At 51.9% G+C, this 17,500-nt stretch overlaps 2 protein-coding genes across 51 annotated transcripts in view; one reads left to right on the top strand and one right to left on the bottom strand.

Moving 5' to 3' along the window:
• Positions 1-17,500, bottom strand: part of LOC125959899 (protein nubbin-like) — a 44,864-nt gene that overhangs the window by 23,646 nt on the left and 3,718 nt on the right. The gene's annotated exons all lie outside the window — the stretch shown is intronic.
• LOC125959893 (uncharacterized) overlaps positions 4,412-17,500 on the top strand; it is a 14,875-nt gene continuing 1,786 nt past the window's right edge. For 2 of the 50 annotated variants that reach the window (XR_007469779.1, XR_007469775.1), the window contains exons 1-2: positions 13,376-15,387; positions 16,516-16,656. Coding sequence is in view for 7 of the 50 variants with exons in the window: in XM_049692888.1 (XP_049548845.1) it covers positions 4,447-4,497; positions 4,608-5,036; positions 13,638-14,765 (1,608 nt within the window). In the remaining 43 variants the exon portion in view is untranslated. The other 48 variants (XR_007469783.1, XR_007469781.1, XM_049692895.1 and 45 more) reach the window with 47 other exon arrangements.

Here is a 17,500-nt window from a genome sequence, read left to right as displayed (position 1 = left end):
CAAGGCTAGGGAGGGGATTAGGAATATTCATGCAGCCGACAATGAGCTCTTCCGAGGCTTTTGGCAACGACTGACTGACGAAGCTTGGGCATACGTTAAGGATTTTTCGTCCACGAAGTACTTTGGAGTGTTGTCAACGGCAACGGGGCAACTGCTGGAATTAGCGTTGAGGTACTGGGTATGCCGACCCGGACCATGGGATTATCGATTGATTATACATTATTTGTATGCAGAAACCTCATCCGCAGACCAAGGGACTCCGGGAGTCGCGTGTGGTGGAACCGGCTGCATCTTCCGGCTGGGACCACCATCAATTAATTTTAATGATATTCCTTTCGGGGCGAGCTCCACCTCCTTCTGGGTCGAATTGGCCAGCAAAAACCGCCAACACACACACACACACACACACACGGACGGGGGCGCACCGCATCTACTCGACCAACGGAAGGATTATGATTATTATTATCATTGCCATGCCTTCGCTTCGCGTCCTTTGCAATTGGGCATCTTTCGCCGTTTTGGCCTGGTCCCTGGCCCTGGCCACGGGGTCCCCGGAGGCCACACTGGACACACGCCGGCCACCGCATCCCACTCTTTGTGAAATGTAAATATTTGCAAAACGCCCGAGCAGAAAAAAAGGGAAAGAAACGAAGCCGTTCGTCGGTTTCGTCGTCGGATCAATCTCGCCACGCCGCTACCGGAATGCCCGGGCTCGAGGATCGCCTTTTTGGGCGATCCCTTCTCTCTCGTCTCGTCCCATCTGCCACGGTTACGCACACATCGCCCGCACGCCGCAGCTTTCCAATTTCCATCTGGTTATAATAAACATTTTAACATCTAATAAATATTCGGACCGCATCCCTGGGACGGCGGCAAAAACAAAAAACTGCGCGGCATTCAAAGCGCTCCGTGTCCGTTTGCCGCGTAGCTTCATCCAGCGGTTCGACGGGATCGAAAGTTCCGTTTCGGTGCTTTTTGGTACAATAAAAGAAAGGATTCCCCTCCGGACAGAGAAGAGAAGGGAGAGAGAGAGAGAGAGACAGAGAGGGTTGTGAGTCAATCGTGGCAGGTTGTTGCTTTTCAATCGCTTTTCCAACGTGGAACCGGCTTTTATGGGAGGCAGACCGGGAGGCGTTGCGAGAGTAAGATGTACGGGAAAGATGATTTTTGCATTAACGATTGCGCATTGGAATGGACGGGCAACGGATGGGAAGCGGGAGGTTTATGATGTTCAAGGCTGGGACTGTAGATTGGACATCGACTTCAGTTGAGGCCCTTCAATTGATGGGAGCAATTGTCGCACCGGTGCGTGCGTGTGTTGTGATCAAATTTTAGATTTCTATGCTACACCAACATTGATTACATACCCGCGGAACGGTTTGCTTGCGTGCGTTGATTGATTTCTATATCTCACCTCGCACAAACACTCGCTCCATTTGGTCCTTACAGCTCCTTTCTGGGGCTTTTTTTTACAACAAAATGGAATTATTTTCTTTTCACCATTCCAGCGCCACCGGATCAAAGATTGGAAGGAAAGGAGCGCTCGCTTTGATCTTTGTTCGCTATTCGTTCGTTCGCCTCGATTTGGTATGGGGGCTGGCCAGGGGGGTGATTCTCCTTTTCTTGTTGCTGTCCTACGATCCACGTGGTTTTAACGCTAACCAAACATTGATTCTTGCGCGCCAGCCGCGTGCAGCCAGTTACCATTGTGGTACACGTGTACGATATGCGAGGGAAGGCTAGGTCAAGCGGAGGGGTTCGGAAGCAATCAAATTTTGACCATTTGCAATTCTACTTGCCCAGTCCCAGTCCCGTGTCTCTCTTAAGTGTCTGTCAATGGCTGCGCCAACGCGTTGCTACCATTTATGTTTGATAGATTCAAAGTCAGAACCGGGCATCCGGATTCAATCGGCTTTCATCGGGAATCGGGAAACCTGAAACCAACCGTGCGGCCGCTCATCTTTCTGATTTGGTGGCCATATCGAGCGTACCGAGGGACGCATTTTGTTGCGTTAAACAGTTTATTGAGTATTGATACCCACACCACACCCACAGTGACCCAGTGTTTGGTGTGGATGTGACCAAGGGGACACGATGCGCATCCTGGAGCGTTATGCTTAATTTGGCTGCAGCTTGAGCCAAAGGCTGCCGGACCTAAAATGATATCGATCCGGTCAACTTTAAAACGCGCGCGCGTAGGTGTGTGCGGTGTGACCCTTCTGGCCCTGGCCTGACCCTTCGGGGTCGTTTACGAGCACATTTAGCGGGTCCATTCCCGGCGTCCGGATCTGGACCGTTCGCCGTTTGTCGATCGCTTTGCCGATAGGTTAGGGGCACGGGTTGCAATAGAGCAATTTATGCCACATTGCCATCGGTCCATTGTTCTTGTGACCACTCGGACCACGTCGTGGTATTGTGTGGGCGAGCAGGGACACGCGGGACACCGGGCAGCTCGCACGAGCGCATGAGATGTGCATATTAAATGGCAGTGCAGATGTTGTTTCTCTCATTCAACAACCGCTACACACCGCTTGACCCCCGCGTTGTCCGGTCCCGGTTGGTTTGGTCCGACATCGAGTCGATCCGAGGGGTGATGGCAAATGGGAAATTGTTTTGTCCAGTCCAGACCCCTCGCACCCGGCTCTGTCCTGTCCTGTCGCGTGGGTGCAGCATCCTCGCAGAGGGTATAGTCCCGTGCGCTCTGGACACTTCACAGCAACATGGCTCACAACTCATCCTTTTCATTTGGTCCTTTGGCTCGTGTGATTTATCTGCGCCTTCTCACTCACCCACACCTACACACACACACACACACACACTCAGGAGCAGGGAGTCAGATTCAGATAATTTCTAGAGGTTTTTGGCTGCAATTTTGCAACCAAAGTGCGCGTATGAAGTGTGTGCCGGGTGTGTGTGCGTGTGTGTGTGTGTGTGTGTGTGTTTGGTTTTGTACGAGGATCCTCCCTCGCCACACGGCGCACCTTTTGCCGGACGGACAACGCAGACAACAACGGGGAATCATCATCACCGTGCAGATGTGTGGCCGCGTGGTGTGAGAGGACAGGAGGACATCGATTTTTCCTTCGAATGTCCGAGCGCGTTCAGGGTAGCGGGGGTGGTGTGCCATGTACTGGGTAATGGAAGGGGAAAGCGGAGCGAACGAAAGGTGGCCCGTAGTGGAGCAGAATGGAAAAGGAACGCACGTAGGCGAACGCGCTTAATGAGAGCACAAGCAACAGCAGCAGCGGCAGGAACATATCCCAGACGGTACAGCGTAGCATCGTGCCATGATGCTCGATGCTGCGCTGTGTACGTTGGCCCGACAACGGCAAGGAGACACTAGGTGATAATATTCATGGTGTCCGAGGGCATTCTCGTTAAAATATTGCTCTATTATGCTTCGTCCTGTCCCGAGCATCGTCCGTCCGTACCGGCGCCCCGTGCACACTTAACGGCCACTTCCACATCTCCGGGGCCACAGGGAGGAATGGCCAGGAATGGTTTCTTTTGATTATAAAACTCATAACACTCTAGTGGGCAGGGAACGGCTGGGCTGAGGCAGAGGAGCTTTTGGGTAGAAAAATCGACACAATTTATTATCTTTCAGGAACGTGCTCGACGTCACAGCAAAACGGAGCAGCAGAACTTATGCGGTTCCTACTCGGGCTTTGTTCCTGAACCAATGTTTGGCGGTACATTACGGGCTTAGAACTCACCCTGATTGACACGTTGTGCGGAAACCCATTTTATGGGACTCAATGTGAGTAACGATTAACGAAACTTTAACCATGAATCCAACGTCCGATAACTCGTTGACTTCGCTGAGCGATGCCGCAAATCACTGATATTAATCAAATGGAATCCTATTGTTGATTGGAATGGGCGTGATCTAGTATTTCCCTCACTGAGGTTTGCATAAGGGTTTATTAACCATGCAATCATTGCCGTCTGCTCATGTGTGACTGAATTGTTTGCTAAATGCAAGCGAACCATGACTTGATAAGCACCAGGCAGTATCATCCTGGACTGGCGAATAGTGTAACTTTCTGTGACCAACAAGCATTCGAATGAAAGTGTCTCTACACTTGGATCATGATCTGTAGCAACAGATTTATTTGACAAATCGTTGTTATGAAAAATCAACAGTTAGTTAAGTTAAAAGATTCTGTATGGCTTTTCGCTACAGAGTTATTAAAGACTACTGTTACTTTCCATATGTGTCCATAGACGATGAGGCTTATTTGCGATAGGCAAAGATCACAGTGATTAGCATAAAGCGCAATCGATAGTAAACAGCTTGTTAAAGATTATCGATCGTGTATGCAAGAAATGATAAAACACCTGTGTCAATTCAGTGTTACATGAGAAGATTAATATAAAAGAAGGTTGCTCCGGTGGAGCAGCTACTCAGTGTCACAAGTGCAGTACCAGTGAAATCTTGCCAACATGGCAAACGTGAAAAGTGGGTTCGTGTGCCAGCTATTCCTTATCTTACTGGTAAGTCAGCATCAAGTTGCTAGAACTAGTGAAAGGGTAGCATGAAACGTGATGTGCAGCGATTCGTTGGTGAAAAAGCGTTATTTGCCGGTTGCTTGCTTTTCCTATAGGTGCTGACAAGTGTGGAGGCAGATATAAAAGATAAAATGCGAAACAGCGTGTCATTCAAATTAACGGAACTAATACGCAAATTGTTCCCAGTGGATGAAAAAGCGGATCAGGCAGTACTGCAAAATATTGTTCCAAACATTATCAACGGAATCAAAAACTTCATCTATCCTCCATCAACCACGTCTGCTCCAACAACAACTGTGCAAACTGATTCAACGCAAACAACTGATCAACCGCCGGAGACTGGTGATCCTGGTGAACAGCAAACAACATCAACAAGCATTGCATCAACATCAGATGATGACAAACATGCAACGAATGAAGATCAAACAGTTACGACAGTAGATCGAGCAACTAGTACGCCAGAATCAATCACCATTGCATCTCCAACCGGACAATCGGATGCTGCTGAAACTACAGAGAGCGAGGTTCAAACCAGCACCGCGCCTGGGACAGATGAATCTTCGACCACACCGACTGAAGAAGGTGATAGCGATTCCACCGTCAGCGACGAGCCAGAAACTACAGAAACTCCACAAGATGAAGCTGCTGAAACTACAGAGAGCGAGGTTCAAACCAGCACCGCGCCTGGGACAGATGAATCTTCGACCACACCGACTGAAGAAGGTGATAGCGATTCCACCGTCAGCGACGAGCCAGAAACTACAGAAACTCCACAAGATGAAGCTGCTGAAACTACAGAGAGCGAGGTTCAAACCAGCACCGCGCCTGGGACAGATGAATCTTCGACCACACCGACTGAAGAAGGTGATAGCGATTCCACCGTCAGCGACGAGCCAGAAACTACAGAAACTCCACAAGATGAAGCTGCTGAAACTACAGAGAGCGAGGTTCAAACCAGCACCGCGCCTGGGACAGACGAATCTTCGACCACACCGACTGAAGAAGGTGATAGCGATTCCACCGTCAGCGACGAGCCAGAAACTACAGAAACTCCACAAGATGAAGCTGCTGAAACTACAGAGAGCGAGGTTCAAACCAGCACCGCGCCTGGGACAGATGAATCTTCGACCACCCCGACTGAAGAAGGTGATAGCGATTCCACCGTCAGCGACGAGCCAGAAACTACAGAAACTCCACAAGATGAAGCTGCCGAAACTACAGAGAGCGAGGTTCAAACCAGCACCGCGCCTGGGACAGACGAATCTTCGACCACACCGACTGAAGAAGGTGATAGCGATTCCACCGTCAGCGACGAGCCAGAAACTACAGAAACTCCACAAGATGAAGCTGCTGAAACTACAGAGAGCGAGGTTCAAACCAGCACCGCGCCTGGGACAGATGAATCTTCGACCACACCGACTGAAGAAGGTGATAGCGATTCCACCGTCAGCGACGAGCCAGAAACTACAGAAACTCCACAAGATGAAGCTGCTGAAACTACAGAGAGCGAGGTTCAAACCAGCACCGCGCCTGGGACAGATGAATCTTCGACCACACCGACTGAAGAAGGTGATAGCGATTCCACCGTCAGCGACGAGCCAGAAACTACAGAAACTCCACAAGATGAAGCTGCTGAAACTACAGAGAGCGAGGTTCAAACCAGCACCGCGCCTGGGACAGACGAATCTTCGACCACACCGACTGAAGAAGGTGATAGCGATTCCACCGTCAGCGACGAGCCAGAAACTACAGAAACTCCACAAGATGAAGCTGCTGAAACTACAGAGAGCGAGGTTCAAACCAGCACCGCGCCTGGGACAGATGAATCTTCGACCACACCGACTGAAGAAGGTGATAGCGATTCCACCGTCAGCGACGAGCCAGAAACTACAGAAACTCCACAAGATGAAGCTGCTGAAACTACAGAGAGCGAGGTTCAAACCAGCACCGCGCCTGGGACAGATGAATCTTCGACCACACCGACTGAAGAAGGTGATAGCGATTCCACCGTCAGCGACGAGGCAGAAACTACAGAAACTGCACAAGATGAAGCTGCTGAAACTACAGAGAGCGAGGTTCAAACCAGCACCGCGCCTGGGACAGATGAATCTTCGACCACACCGACTGAAGAAGGTGATAGCGACTCCACCGTCAGCGACGAGCCAGAAACTACAGAAACTCCACAAGATGAAGCTGCTGAAACTACAGAGAGCGAGGTTCAAACCAGCACCGCGCCTGGGACAGATGAATCTTCGACCACACCGACTGAAGAAGGTGATAGCGACTCCACCGTCAGCGACGAGCCAGAAACTACAGAAACTCCACAAGATGAAGCTGCTGAAACTACAGAGAGCGAGGTCCAAACCAGCACCGCGCCTGGGACAGATGAATCTTCGACCACACCGACTGAAGAAGGTGATAGCGATTCCACCGTCAGCGACGAGCCAGAAACTACAGAAACTCCACAAGATGAAGCTGCTGAAACTACAGAGAGCGAGGTTCAAACCAGCACCGCGCCTGGGACAGATGAATCTTCGACCACACCGACTGAAGAAGGTGATAGCGATTCCACCGTCAGCGACGAGCCAGAAACTACAGAAACTCCACAAGATGAAGCTGCTGAAACTACAGAGAGCGAGGCTCAAACCAGCACCGCGCCTGGGACAGATGAATCTTCGACCACACCGACTGAAGAAGGTGATAGCGATTCCACCGTCAGCGACGAGGCAGAAACTACAGAAACTGCACAAGATGAAGCTGCTGAAACTACAGAGAGCGAGGTTCAAACCAGCACCGCGCCTGGGACAGATGAATCTTCGACCACACCGACTGAAGAAGGTGATAGCGATTCCACCGTCAGCGACGAGCCAGAAACTACAGAAACTCCACAAGATGAAGCTGCTGAAACTACAGAGAGCGAGGTTCAAACCAGCACCGCGCCTGGGACAGATGAATCTTCGACCACACCGACTGAAGAAGGTGATAGCGATTCCACCGTCAGCGACGAGCCAGAAACTACAGAAACTCCACAAGATGAAGCTGCTGAAACTACAGAGAGCGAGGTTCAAACCAGCACCGCGCCTGGGACAGATGAATCTTCGACCACACCGACTGAAGAAGGTGATAGCGATTCCACCGTCAGCGACGAGCCAGAAACTACAGAAACTCCACAAGATGAAGCTGCCGAAACTACAGAGAGCGAGGTTCAAACCAGCACCGCGCCTGGGACAGATGAATCTTCGACCACACCGACTGAAGAAGGTGATAGCGACTCCACCGTCAGCGACGAGCCAGAAACTACAGAAACTCCACAAGATGAAGCTGCTGAAACTACAGAGAGTGAGGTTCAAACCAGCACCGCGCCTGGGACAGATGAATCTTCGACCACACCGACTGAAGAAGGTGATAGCGACTCCACCGTCAGCGACGAGCCAGAAACTACAGAAACTCCACAAGATGAAGCTGCTGAAACTACAGAGAGCGAGATTCAAACCAGCACCGCGCCTGGGACAGATGAATCTTCGACCACACCGACTGAAGAAGGTGATAGCGATTCCACCGTCAGCGACGAGCCAGAAACTACAGAAACTCCACAAGATGAAGCTGCTGAAACTACAGAGAGCGAGGTTCAAACCAGCACCGCGCCTGGGACAGACGAATCTTCGACCACACCGACTGAAGAAGGTGATAGCGATTCCACCGTCAGCGACGAGCCAGAAACTACAGAAACTCCACAAGATGAAGCTGCTGAAACTACAGAGAGCGAGGTTCAAACCAGCACCGCGCCTGGGACAGATGAATCTTCGACCACACCGACTGAAGAAGGTGATAGCGACTCCACCGTCAGCGACGAGCCAGAAACTACAGAAACTCCACAAGATGAAGCTGCTGAAACTACAGAGAGTGAGGTTCAAACCAGCACCGCGCCTGGGACAGATGAATCTTCGACCACACCGACTGAAGAAGGTGATAGCGACTCCACCGTCAGCGACGAGCCAGAAACTACAGAAACTCCACAAGATGAAGCTGCTGAAACTACAGAGAGCGAGGTTCAAACCAGCACCGCGCCTGGGACAGACGAATCTTCGACCACACCGACTGAAGAAGGTGATAGCGATTCCACCGTCAGCGACGAGCCAGAAACTACAGAAACTCCACAAGATGAAGCTGCCGAAACTACAGAGAGCGAGGTTCAAACCAGCACCGCGCCTGGGACAGATGAATCTTCGACCACACCGACTGAAGAAGGTGATAGCGACTCCACCGTCAGCGACGAGCCAGAAACTACAGAAACTCCACAAGATGAAGCTGCTGAAACTACAGAGAGTGAGGTTCAAACCAGCACCGCGCCTGGGACAGATGAATCTTCGACCACACCGACTGAAGAAGGTGATAGCGACTCCACCGTCAGCGACGAGCCAGAAACTACAGAAACTCCACAAGATGAAGCTGCTGAAACTACAGAGAGCGAGATTCAAACCAGCACCGCGCCTGGGACAGATGAATCTTCGACCACACCGACTGAAGAAGGTGATAGCGACTCCACCGTCAGCGACGAGCCAGAAACTACAGAAACTCCACAAGATGAAGCTGCCGAAACTACAGAGAGCGAGGTTCAAACCAGCACCGCGCCTGGGACAGATGAATCTTCGACCACACCGACTGAAGAAGGTGATAGCGACTCCACCGTCAGCGACGAGCCAGAAACTACAGAAACTCCACAAGATGAAGCTGCTGAAACTACAGAGAGCGAGGTTCAAACCAGCACCGCGCCTGGGACAGATGAATCTTCGACCACACCGACTGAAGAAGGTGATAGCGATTCCACCGTCAGCGACGAGCCAGAAACTACAGAAACTCCACAAGATGAAGCTGCTGAAACTACAGAGAGTGAGGTTCAAACCAGCACCGCGCCTGGGACAGATGAATCTTCGACCACACCGACTGAAGAAGGTGATAGCGACTCCACCGTCAGCGACGAGCCAGAAACTACAGAAACTCCACAAGATGAAGCTGCTGAAACTACAGAGAGCGAGGTTCAAACCAGCACCGCGCCTGGGACAGATGAATCTTCGACCACACCGACTGAAGAAGGTGATAGCGATTCCACCGTCAGCGACGAGCCAGAAACTACAGAAACTCCACAAGATGAAGCTGCCGAAACTACAGAGAGCGAGGTTCAAACCAGCACCGCGCCTGGGACAGATGAATCTTCGACCACACCGACTGAAGAAGGTGATAGCGACTCCACCGTCAGCGACGAGCCAGAAACTACAGAAACTCCACAAGATGAAGCTGCTGAAACTACAGAGAGTGAGGTTCAAACCAGCACCGCGCCTGGGACAGATGAATCTTCGACCACACCGACTGAAGAAGGTGATAGCGACTCCACCGTCAGCGACGAGCCAGAAACTACAGAAACTCCACAAGATGAAGCTGCTGAAACTACAGAGAGCGAGATTCAAACCAGCACCGCGCCTGGGACAGATGAATCTTCGACCACACCGACTGAAGAAGGTGATAGCGATTCCACCGTCAGCGACGAGCCAGAAACTACAGAAACTCCACAAGATGAAGCTGCTGAAACTACAGAGAGCGAGGTTCAAACCAGCACCGCGCCTGGGACAGACGAATCTTCGACCACACCGACTGAAGAAGGTGATAGCGATTCCACCGTCAGCGACGAGCCAGAAACTACAGAAACTCCACAAGATGAAGCTGCTGAAACTACAGAGAGCGAGGTTCAAACCAGCACCGCGCCTGGGACAGATGAATCTTCGACCACACCGACTGAAGAAGGTGATAGCGACTCCACCGTCAGCGACGAGCCAGAAACTACAGAAACTCCACAAGATGAAGCTGCTGAAACTACAGAGAGTGAGGTTCAAACCAGCACCGCGCCTGGGACAGATGAATCTTCGACCACACCGACTGAAGAAGGTGATAGCGACTCCACCGTCAGCGACGAGCCAGAAACTACAGAAACTCCACAAGATGAAGCTGCTGAAACTACAGAGAGCGAGGTTCAAACCAGCACCGCGCCTGGGACAGACGAATCTTCGACCACACCGACTGAAGAAGGTGATAGCGACTCCACCGTCAGCGACGAGCCAGAAACTACAGAAACTCCACAAGATGAAGCTGCTGAAACTACAGAGAGCGAGGTTCAAACCAGCACCGCGCCTGGGACAGATGAATCTTCGACCACACCGACTGAAGAAGGTGATAGCGATTCCACCGTCAGCGACGAGCCAGAAACTACAGAAACTCCACAAGATGAAGCTGCCGAAACTACAGAGAGCGAGGTTCAAACCAGCACCGCGCCTGGGACAGATGAATCTTCGACCACACCGACTGAAGAAGGTGATAGCGACTCCACCGTCAGCGACGAGCCAGAAACTACAGAAACTCCACAAGATGAAGCTGCCGAAACTACAGAGAGCGAGGTTCAAACCAGCACCGCGCCTGGGACAGATGAATCTTCGACCACACCGACTGAAGAAGGTGATAGCGACTCCACCGTCAGCGACGAGCCAGAAACTACAGAAACTCCACAAGATGAAGCTGCTGAAACTACAGAGAGTGAGGTTCAAACCAGCACCGCGCCTGGGACAGATGAATCTTCGACCACACCGACTGAAGAAGGTGATAGCGACTCCACCGTCAGCGACGAGCCAGAAACTACAGAAACTCCACAAGATGAAGCTGCTGAAACTACAGAGAGCGAGGTTCAAACCAGCACCGCGCCTGGGACAGATGAATCTTCGACCACACCGACTGAAGAAGGTGATAGCGATTCCACCGTCAGCGACGAGCCAGAAACTACAGAAACTCCACAAGATGAAGCTGCCGAAACTACAGAGAGCGAGGTTCAAACCAGCACCGCGCCTGGGACAGATGAATCTTCGACCACACCGACTGAAGAAGGTGATAGCGACTCCACCGTCAGCGACGAGCCAGAAACTACAGAAACTCCACAAGATGAAGCTGCTGAAACTACAGAGAGTGAGGTTCAAACCAGCACCGCGCCTGGGACAGATGAATCTTCGACCACACCGACTGAAGAAGGTGATAGCGACTCCACCGTCAGCGACGAGCCAGAAACTACAGAAACTCCACAAGATGAAGCTGCTGAAACTACAGAGAGCGAGATTCAAACCAGCACCGCGCCTGGGACAGATGAATCTTCGACCACACCGACTGAAGAAGGTGATAGCGATTCCACCGTCAGCGACGAGCCAGAAACTACAGAAACTCCACAAGATGAAGCTGCTGAAACTACAGAGAGCGAGGTTCAAACCAGCACCGCGCCTGGGACAGACGAATCTTCGACCACACCGACTGAAGAAGGTGATAGCGATTCCACCGTCAGCGACGAGCCAGAAACTACAGAAACTCCACAAGATGAAGCTGCTGAAACTACAGAGAGCGAGGTTCAAACCAGCACCGCGCCTGGGACAGATGAATCTTCGACCACACCGACTGAAGAAGGTGATAGCGACTCCACCGTCAGCGACGAGCCAGAAACTACAGAAACTCCACAAGATGAAGCTGCTGAAACTACAGAGAGTGAGGTTCAAACCAGCACCGCGCCTGGGACAGATGAATCTTCGACCACACCGACTGAAGAAGGTGATAGCGACTCCACCGTCAGCGACGAGCCAGAAACTACAGAAACTCCACAAGATGAAGCTGCTGAAACTACAGAGAGCGAGGTTCAAACCAGCACCGCGCCTGGGACAGACGAATCTTCGACCACACCGACTGAAGAAGGTGATAGCGATTCCACCGTCAGCGACGAGCCAGAAACTACAGAAACTCCACAAGATGAAGCTGCTGAAACTACAGAGAGCGAGGTTCAAACCAGCACCGCGCCTGGGACAGATGAATCTTCGACCACCCCGACTGAAGAAGGTGATAGCGATTCCACCGTCAGCGACGAGCCAGAAACTACAGAAACTCCACAAGATGAAGCTGCCGAAACTACAGAGAGCGAGGTTCAAACCAGCACCGCGCCTGGGACAGACGAATCTTCGACCACACCGACTGAAGAAGGTGATAGCGATTCCACCGTCAGCGACGAGCCAGAAACTACAGAAACTCCACAAGATGAAGCTGCTGAAACTACAGAGAGTGAGGTTCAAACCAGCACCGCGCCTGGGACAGATGAATCTTCGACCACACCGACTGAAGAAGGTGATAGCGACTCCACCGTCAGCGACGAGCCAGAAACTACAGAAACTCCACAAGATGAAGCTGCTGAAACTACAGAGAGCGAGGTTCAAACCAGCACCGCGCCTGGGACAGATGAATCTTCGACCACACCGACTGAAGAAGGTGATAGCGATTCCACCGTCAGCGACGAGCCAGAAACTACAGAAACTCCACAAGATGAAGCTGCTGAAACTACAGAGAGCGAGGTTCAAACCAGCACCGCGCCTGGGACAGACGAATCTTCGACCACACCGACTGAAGAAGGTGATAGCGATTCCACCGTCAGCGACGAGCCAGAAACTACAGAAACTCCACAAGATGAAGCTGCTGAAACTACAGAGAGCGAGGTTCAAACCAGCACCGCGCCTGGGACAGATGAATCTTCGACCACACCGACTGAAGAAGGTGATAGCGATTCCACCGTCAGCGACGAGCCAGAAACTACAGAAACTCCACAAGATGAAGCTGCCGAAACTACAGAGAGCGAGGTTCAAACCAGCACCGCGCCTGGGACAGATGAATCTTCGACCACACCGACTGAAGAAGGTGATAGCGATTCCACCGTCAGCGACGAGCCAGAAACTACAGAAACTCCACAAGATGAAGCTGCTGAAACTACAGAGAGTGAGGTTCAAACCAGCACCGCGCCTGGGACAGATGAATCTTCGACCACACCGACTGAAGAAGGTGATAGCGACTCCACCGTCAGCGACGAGCCAGAAACTACAGAAACTCCACAAGATGAAGCTGCTGAAACTACAGAGAGCGAGATTCAAACCAGCACCGCGCCTGGGACAGATGAATCTTCGACCACACCGACTGAAGAAGGTGATAGCGATTCCACCGTCAGCGACGAGCCAGAAACTACAGAAACTCCACAAGATGAAGCTGCTGAAACTACAGAGAGCGAGGTTCAAACCAGCACCGCGCCTGGGACAGACGAATCTTCGACCACACCGACTGAAGAAGGTGATAGCGATTCCACCGTCAGCGACGAGCCAGAAACTACAGAAACTCCACAAGATGAAGCTGCTGAAACTACAGAGAGCGAGGTTCAAACCAGCACCGCGCCTGGGACAGATGAATCTTCGACCACACCGACTGAAGAAGGTGATAGCGACTCCACCGTCAGCGACGAGCCAGAAACTACAGAAACTCCACAAGATGAAGCTGCTGAAACTACAGAGAGTGAGGTTCAAACCAGCACCGCGCCTGGGACAGATGAATCTTCGACCACACCGACTGAAGAAGGTGATAGCGACTCCACCGTCAGCGACGAGCCAGAAACTACAGAAACTCCACAAGATGAAGCTGCTGAAACTACAGAGAGCGAGATTCAAACCAGCACCGCGCCTGGGACAGATGAATCTTCGACCACACCGACTGAAGAAGGTGATAGCGATTCCACCGTCAGCGACGAGCCAGAAACTACAGAAACTCCACAAGATGAAGCTGCCGAAACTACAGAGAGCGAGGTTCAAACCAGCACCGCGCCTGGGACAGATGAATCTTCGACCACACCGACTGAAGAAGGTGATAGCGATTCCACCGTCAGCGACGAGCCAGAAACTACAGAAACTCCACAAGATGAAGCTGCCGAAACTACAGAGAGCGAGGTTCAAACCAGCACCGCGCCTGGGACAGACGAATCTTCGACCACACCGACTGAAGAAGGTGATAGCGATTCCACCGTCAGCGACGAGCCAGAAACTACAGAAACTCCACAAGATGAAGCTGCTGAAACTACAGAGAGCGAGGTTCAAACCAGCACCGCGCCTGGGACAGATGAATCTTCGACCACACCGACTGAAGAAGGTGATAGCGATTCCACCGTCAGCGACGAGCCAGAAACTACAGAAACTCCACAAGATGAAGCTGCCGAAACTACAGAGAGCGAGGTTCAAACCAGCACCGCGCCTGGGACAGATGAATCTTCGACCACACCGACTGAAGAAGGTGATAGCGATTCCACCGTCAGCGACGAGCCAGAAACTACAGAAACTCCACAAGATGAAGCTGCCGAAACTACAGAGAGCGAGGTTCAAACCAGCACCGCGCCTGGGACAGACGAATCTTCGACCACACCGACTGAAGAAGGTGATAGCGATTCCACCGTCAGCGACGAGCCAGAAACTACAGAAACTCCACAAGATGAAGCTGCTGAAACTACAGAGAGCGAGGTTCAAACCAGCACCGCGCCTGGGACAGATGAATCTTCGACCACACCGACTGAAGAAGGTGATAGCGATTCCACCGTCAGCGACGAGCCAGAAACTACAGAAACTCCACAAGATGAAGCTGCTGAAACTACAGAGAGCGAGGTTCAAACCAGCACCGCGCCTGGGACAGACGAATCTTCGACCACACCGACTGAAGAAGGTGATAGCGATTCCACCGTCAGCGACGAGCCAGAAACTACAGAAACTCCACAAGATGAAGCTGCTGAAACTACAGAGAGCGAGGTTCAAACCAGCACCGCGCCTGGGACAGATGAATCTTCGACCACACCGACTGAAGAAGGTGATAGCGATTCCACCGTCAGCGACGAGCCAGAAACTACAGAAACTCCACAAGATGAAGCTGCTGAAACTACAGAGAGCGAGGTTCAAACCAGCACCGCGCCTGGGACAGACGAATCTTCGAGCACACCGACTGAAGAAGGTGATAGCGATTCCACCGTCAGCGACGAGCCAGAAACTACAGAAACTCCACAAGATGAAGCTGCCGAAACTACAGAGAGCGAGGTTCAAACCAGCACCGCGCCTGGGACAGACGAATCTTCGACCACACCGACTGAAGAAGGTGATAGCGATTCCACCGTCAGCGACGAGCCAGAAACTACAGAAACTCCACAAGATGAAGCTGCCGAAACTACAGAGAGCGAGGTTCAAACCAGCACCGCGCCTGGGACAGACGAATCTTCGACCACACCGACTGAAGAAGGTGATAGCGATTCCACCGTCAGCGACGAGCCAGAAACTACAGAAACTCCACAAGATGAAGCTGCTGAAACTACAGAGAGCGAGGTTCAAACCAGCACCGCGCCTGGGACAGATGAATCTTCGACCACACCGACTGAAGAAGGTGATAGCGATTCCACCGTCAGCGACGAGCCAGAAACTACAGAAACTCCACAAGATGAAGCTGCTGAAACTACAGAGAGCGAGGTTCAAACCAGCACCGCGCCTGGGACAGACGAATCTTCGACCACACCGACTGAAGAAGGTGATAGCGATTCCACCGTCAGCGACGAGCCAGAAACTACAGAAACTCCACAAGATGAAGCTGCTGAAACTACAGAGAGCGAGGTTCAAACCAGCACCGCGCCTGGGACAGATGAATCTTCGACCACACCGACTGAAGAAGGTGATAGCGATTCCACCGTCAGCGACGAGCCAGAAACTACAGAAACTCCACAAGATGAAGCTGCTGAAACTACAGAGAGCGAGGTTCAAACCAGCACCGCGCCTGGGACAGATGAATCTTCGACCACACCGACTGAAGAAGGTGATAGCGATTCCACCGTCAGCGACGAGCCAGAAACTACAGAAACTCCACAAGATGAAGCTGCTGAAACTACAGAGAGCGAGGTTCAAACCAGCACCGCGCCTGGGACAGATGAATCTTCGACCACACCGACTGAAGAAGGTGATAGCGATTCCACCGTCAGCGACGAGCCAGAAACTACAGAAACTCCACAAGATGAAGCTGCTGAAACTACAGAGAGCGAGGTTCAAACCAGCACCGCGCCTGGGACAGATGAATCTTCGACCACACCGACTGAAGAAGGTGATAGCGATTCCACCGTCAGCGACGAGCCAGAAACTACAGAAACTCCACAAGATGAAGCTGCTGAAACTACAGAGAGCGAGGTTCAAACCAGCACCGCGCCTGGGACAGACGAATCTTCGAGCACACCGACTGAAGAAGGTGATAGCGATTCCACCGTCAACGACGAGCCAGAAACTACAGAAACTCCACAAGATGAAGCTGCCGAAACTACAGAGAGCGAGGTTCAAACCAGCACCGCGCCTGGGACAGACGAATCTTCGACCACACCGACTGAAGAAGGTGATAGCGATTCCACCGTCAGCGACGAGCCAGAAACTACAGAAAGTCCACAAGATGAAGCTGCTGAAACTACAGAGAGCGAGATTCAAACCAGCACCGCGCCTGGGACAGATGAATCTTCGACCACACCGACTGAAGAAGGTGATAGCGATTCCACCGTCAGCGACGAGCCAGAAACTACAGAAACTCCACAAGATGAAGCTGCTGAAACTACAGAGAGCGAGGTTCAAACCAGCACCGCGCCTGGGACAGATGAATCTTCGACCACACCGACTGAAGAAGGTGATAGCGATTCCACCGTCAGCGACGAGCCAGAAACTACAGAAACTCCACAAGATGAGGCTGCCGAAACTACAGAGAGTGAGGTTCAAACCAGCACCGCGCCTGGGACAGATGAATCTTCGACCACACCGACTGAAGAAGGTGATAGCGACTCCACCGTCAGCGACGAGCCAGAAACTACAGAAACTCCACAAGATGAAGCTGCTGAAACTACAGAGAGCGAGGTTCAAACCAGCACCGCGCCTGGGACAGATGAATCTTCGACCACACCGACTGAAGAAGGTGATAGCGATTCCACCGTCAGCGACGAGCCAGAAACTACAGAAACTCCACAAGATGAAGCTGCCGAAACTACAGAGAGCGAGGTTCAAACCAGCACCGCGCCTGGGACAGATGAATCTTCGACCACACCGACTGAAGA

The sequence above is a fragment of the Anopheles darlingi genome, chromosome 2 (genome assembly GCF_943734745.1).
Source record: "Anopheles darlingi chromosome 2, idAnoDarlMG_H_01, whole genome shotgun sequence".
In the NCBI taxonomy this organism is placed as follows: domain Eukaryota; kingdom Metazoa; phylum Arthropoda; class Insecta; order Diptera; family Culicidae; genus Anopheles; species Anopheles darlingi.
The sequence above is the reverse complement of the archived record's forward strand: the minus strand, read 5'-3'. Positions and strand labels throughout refer to the sequence as shown.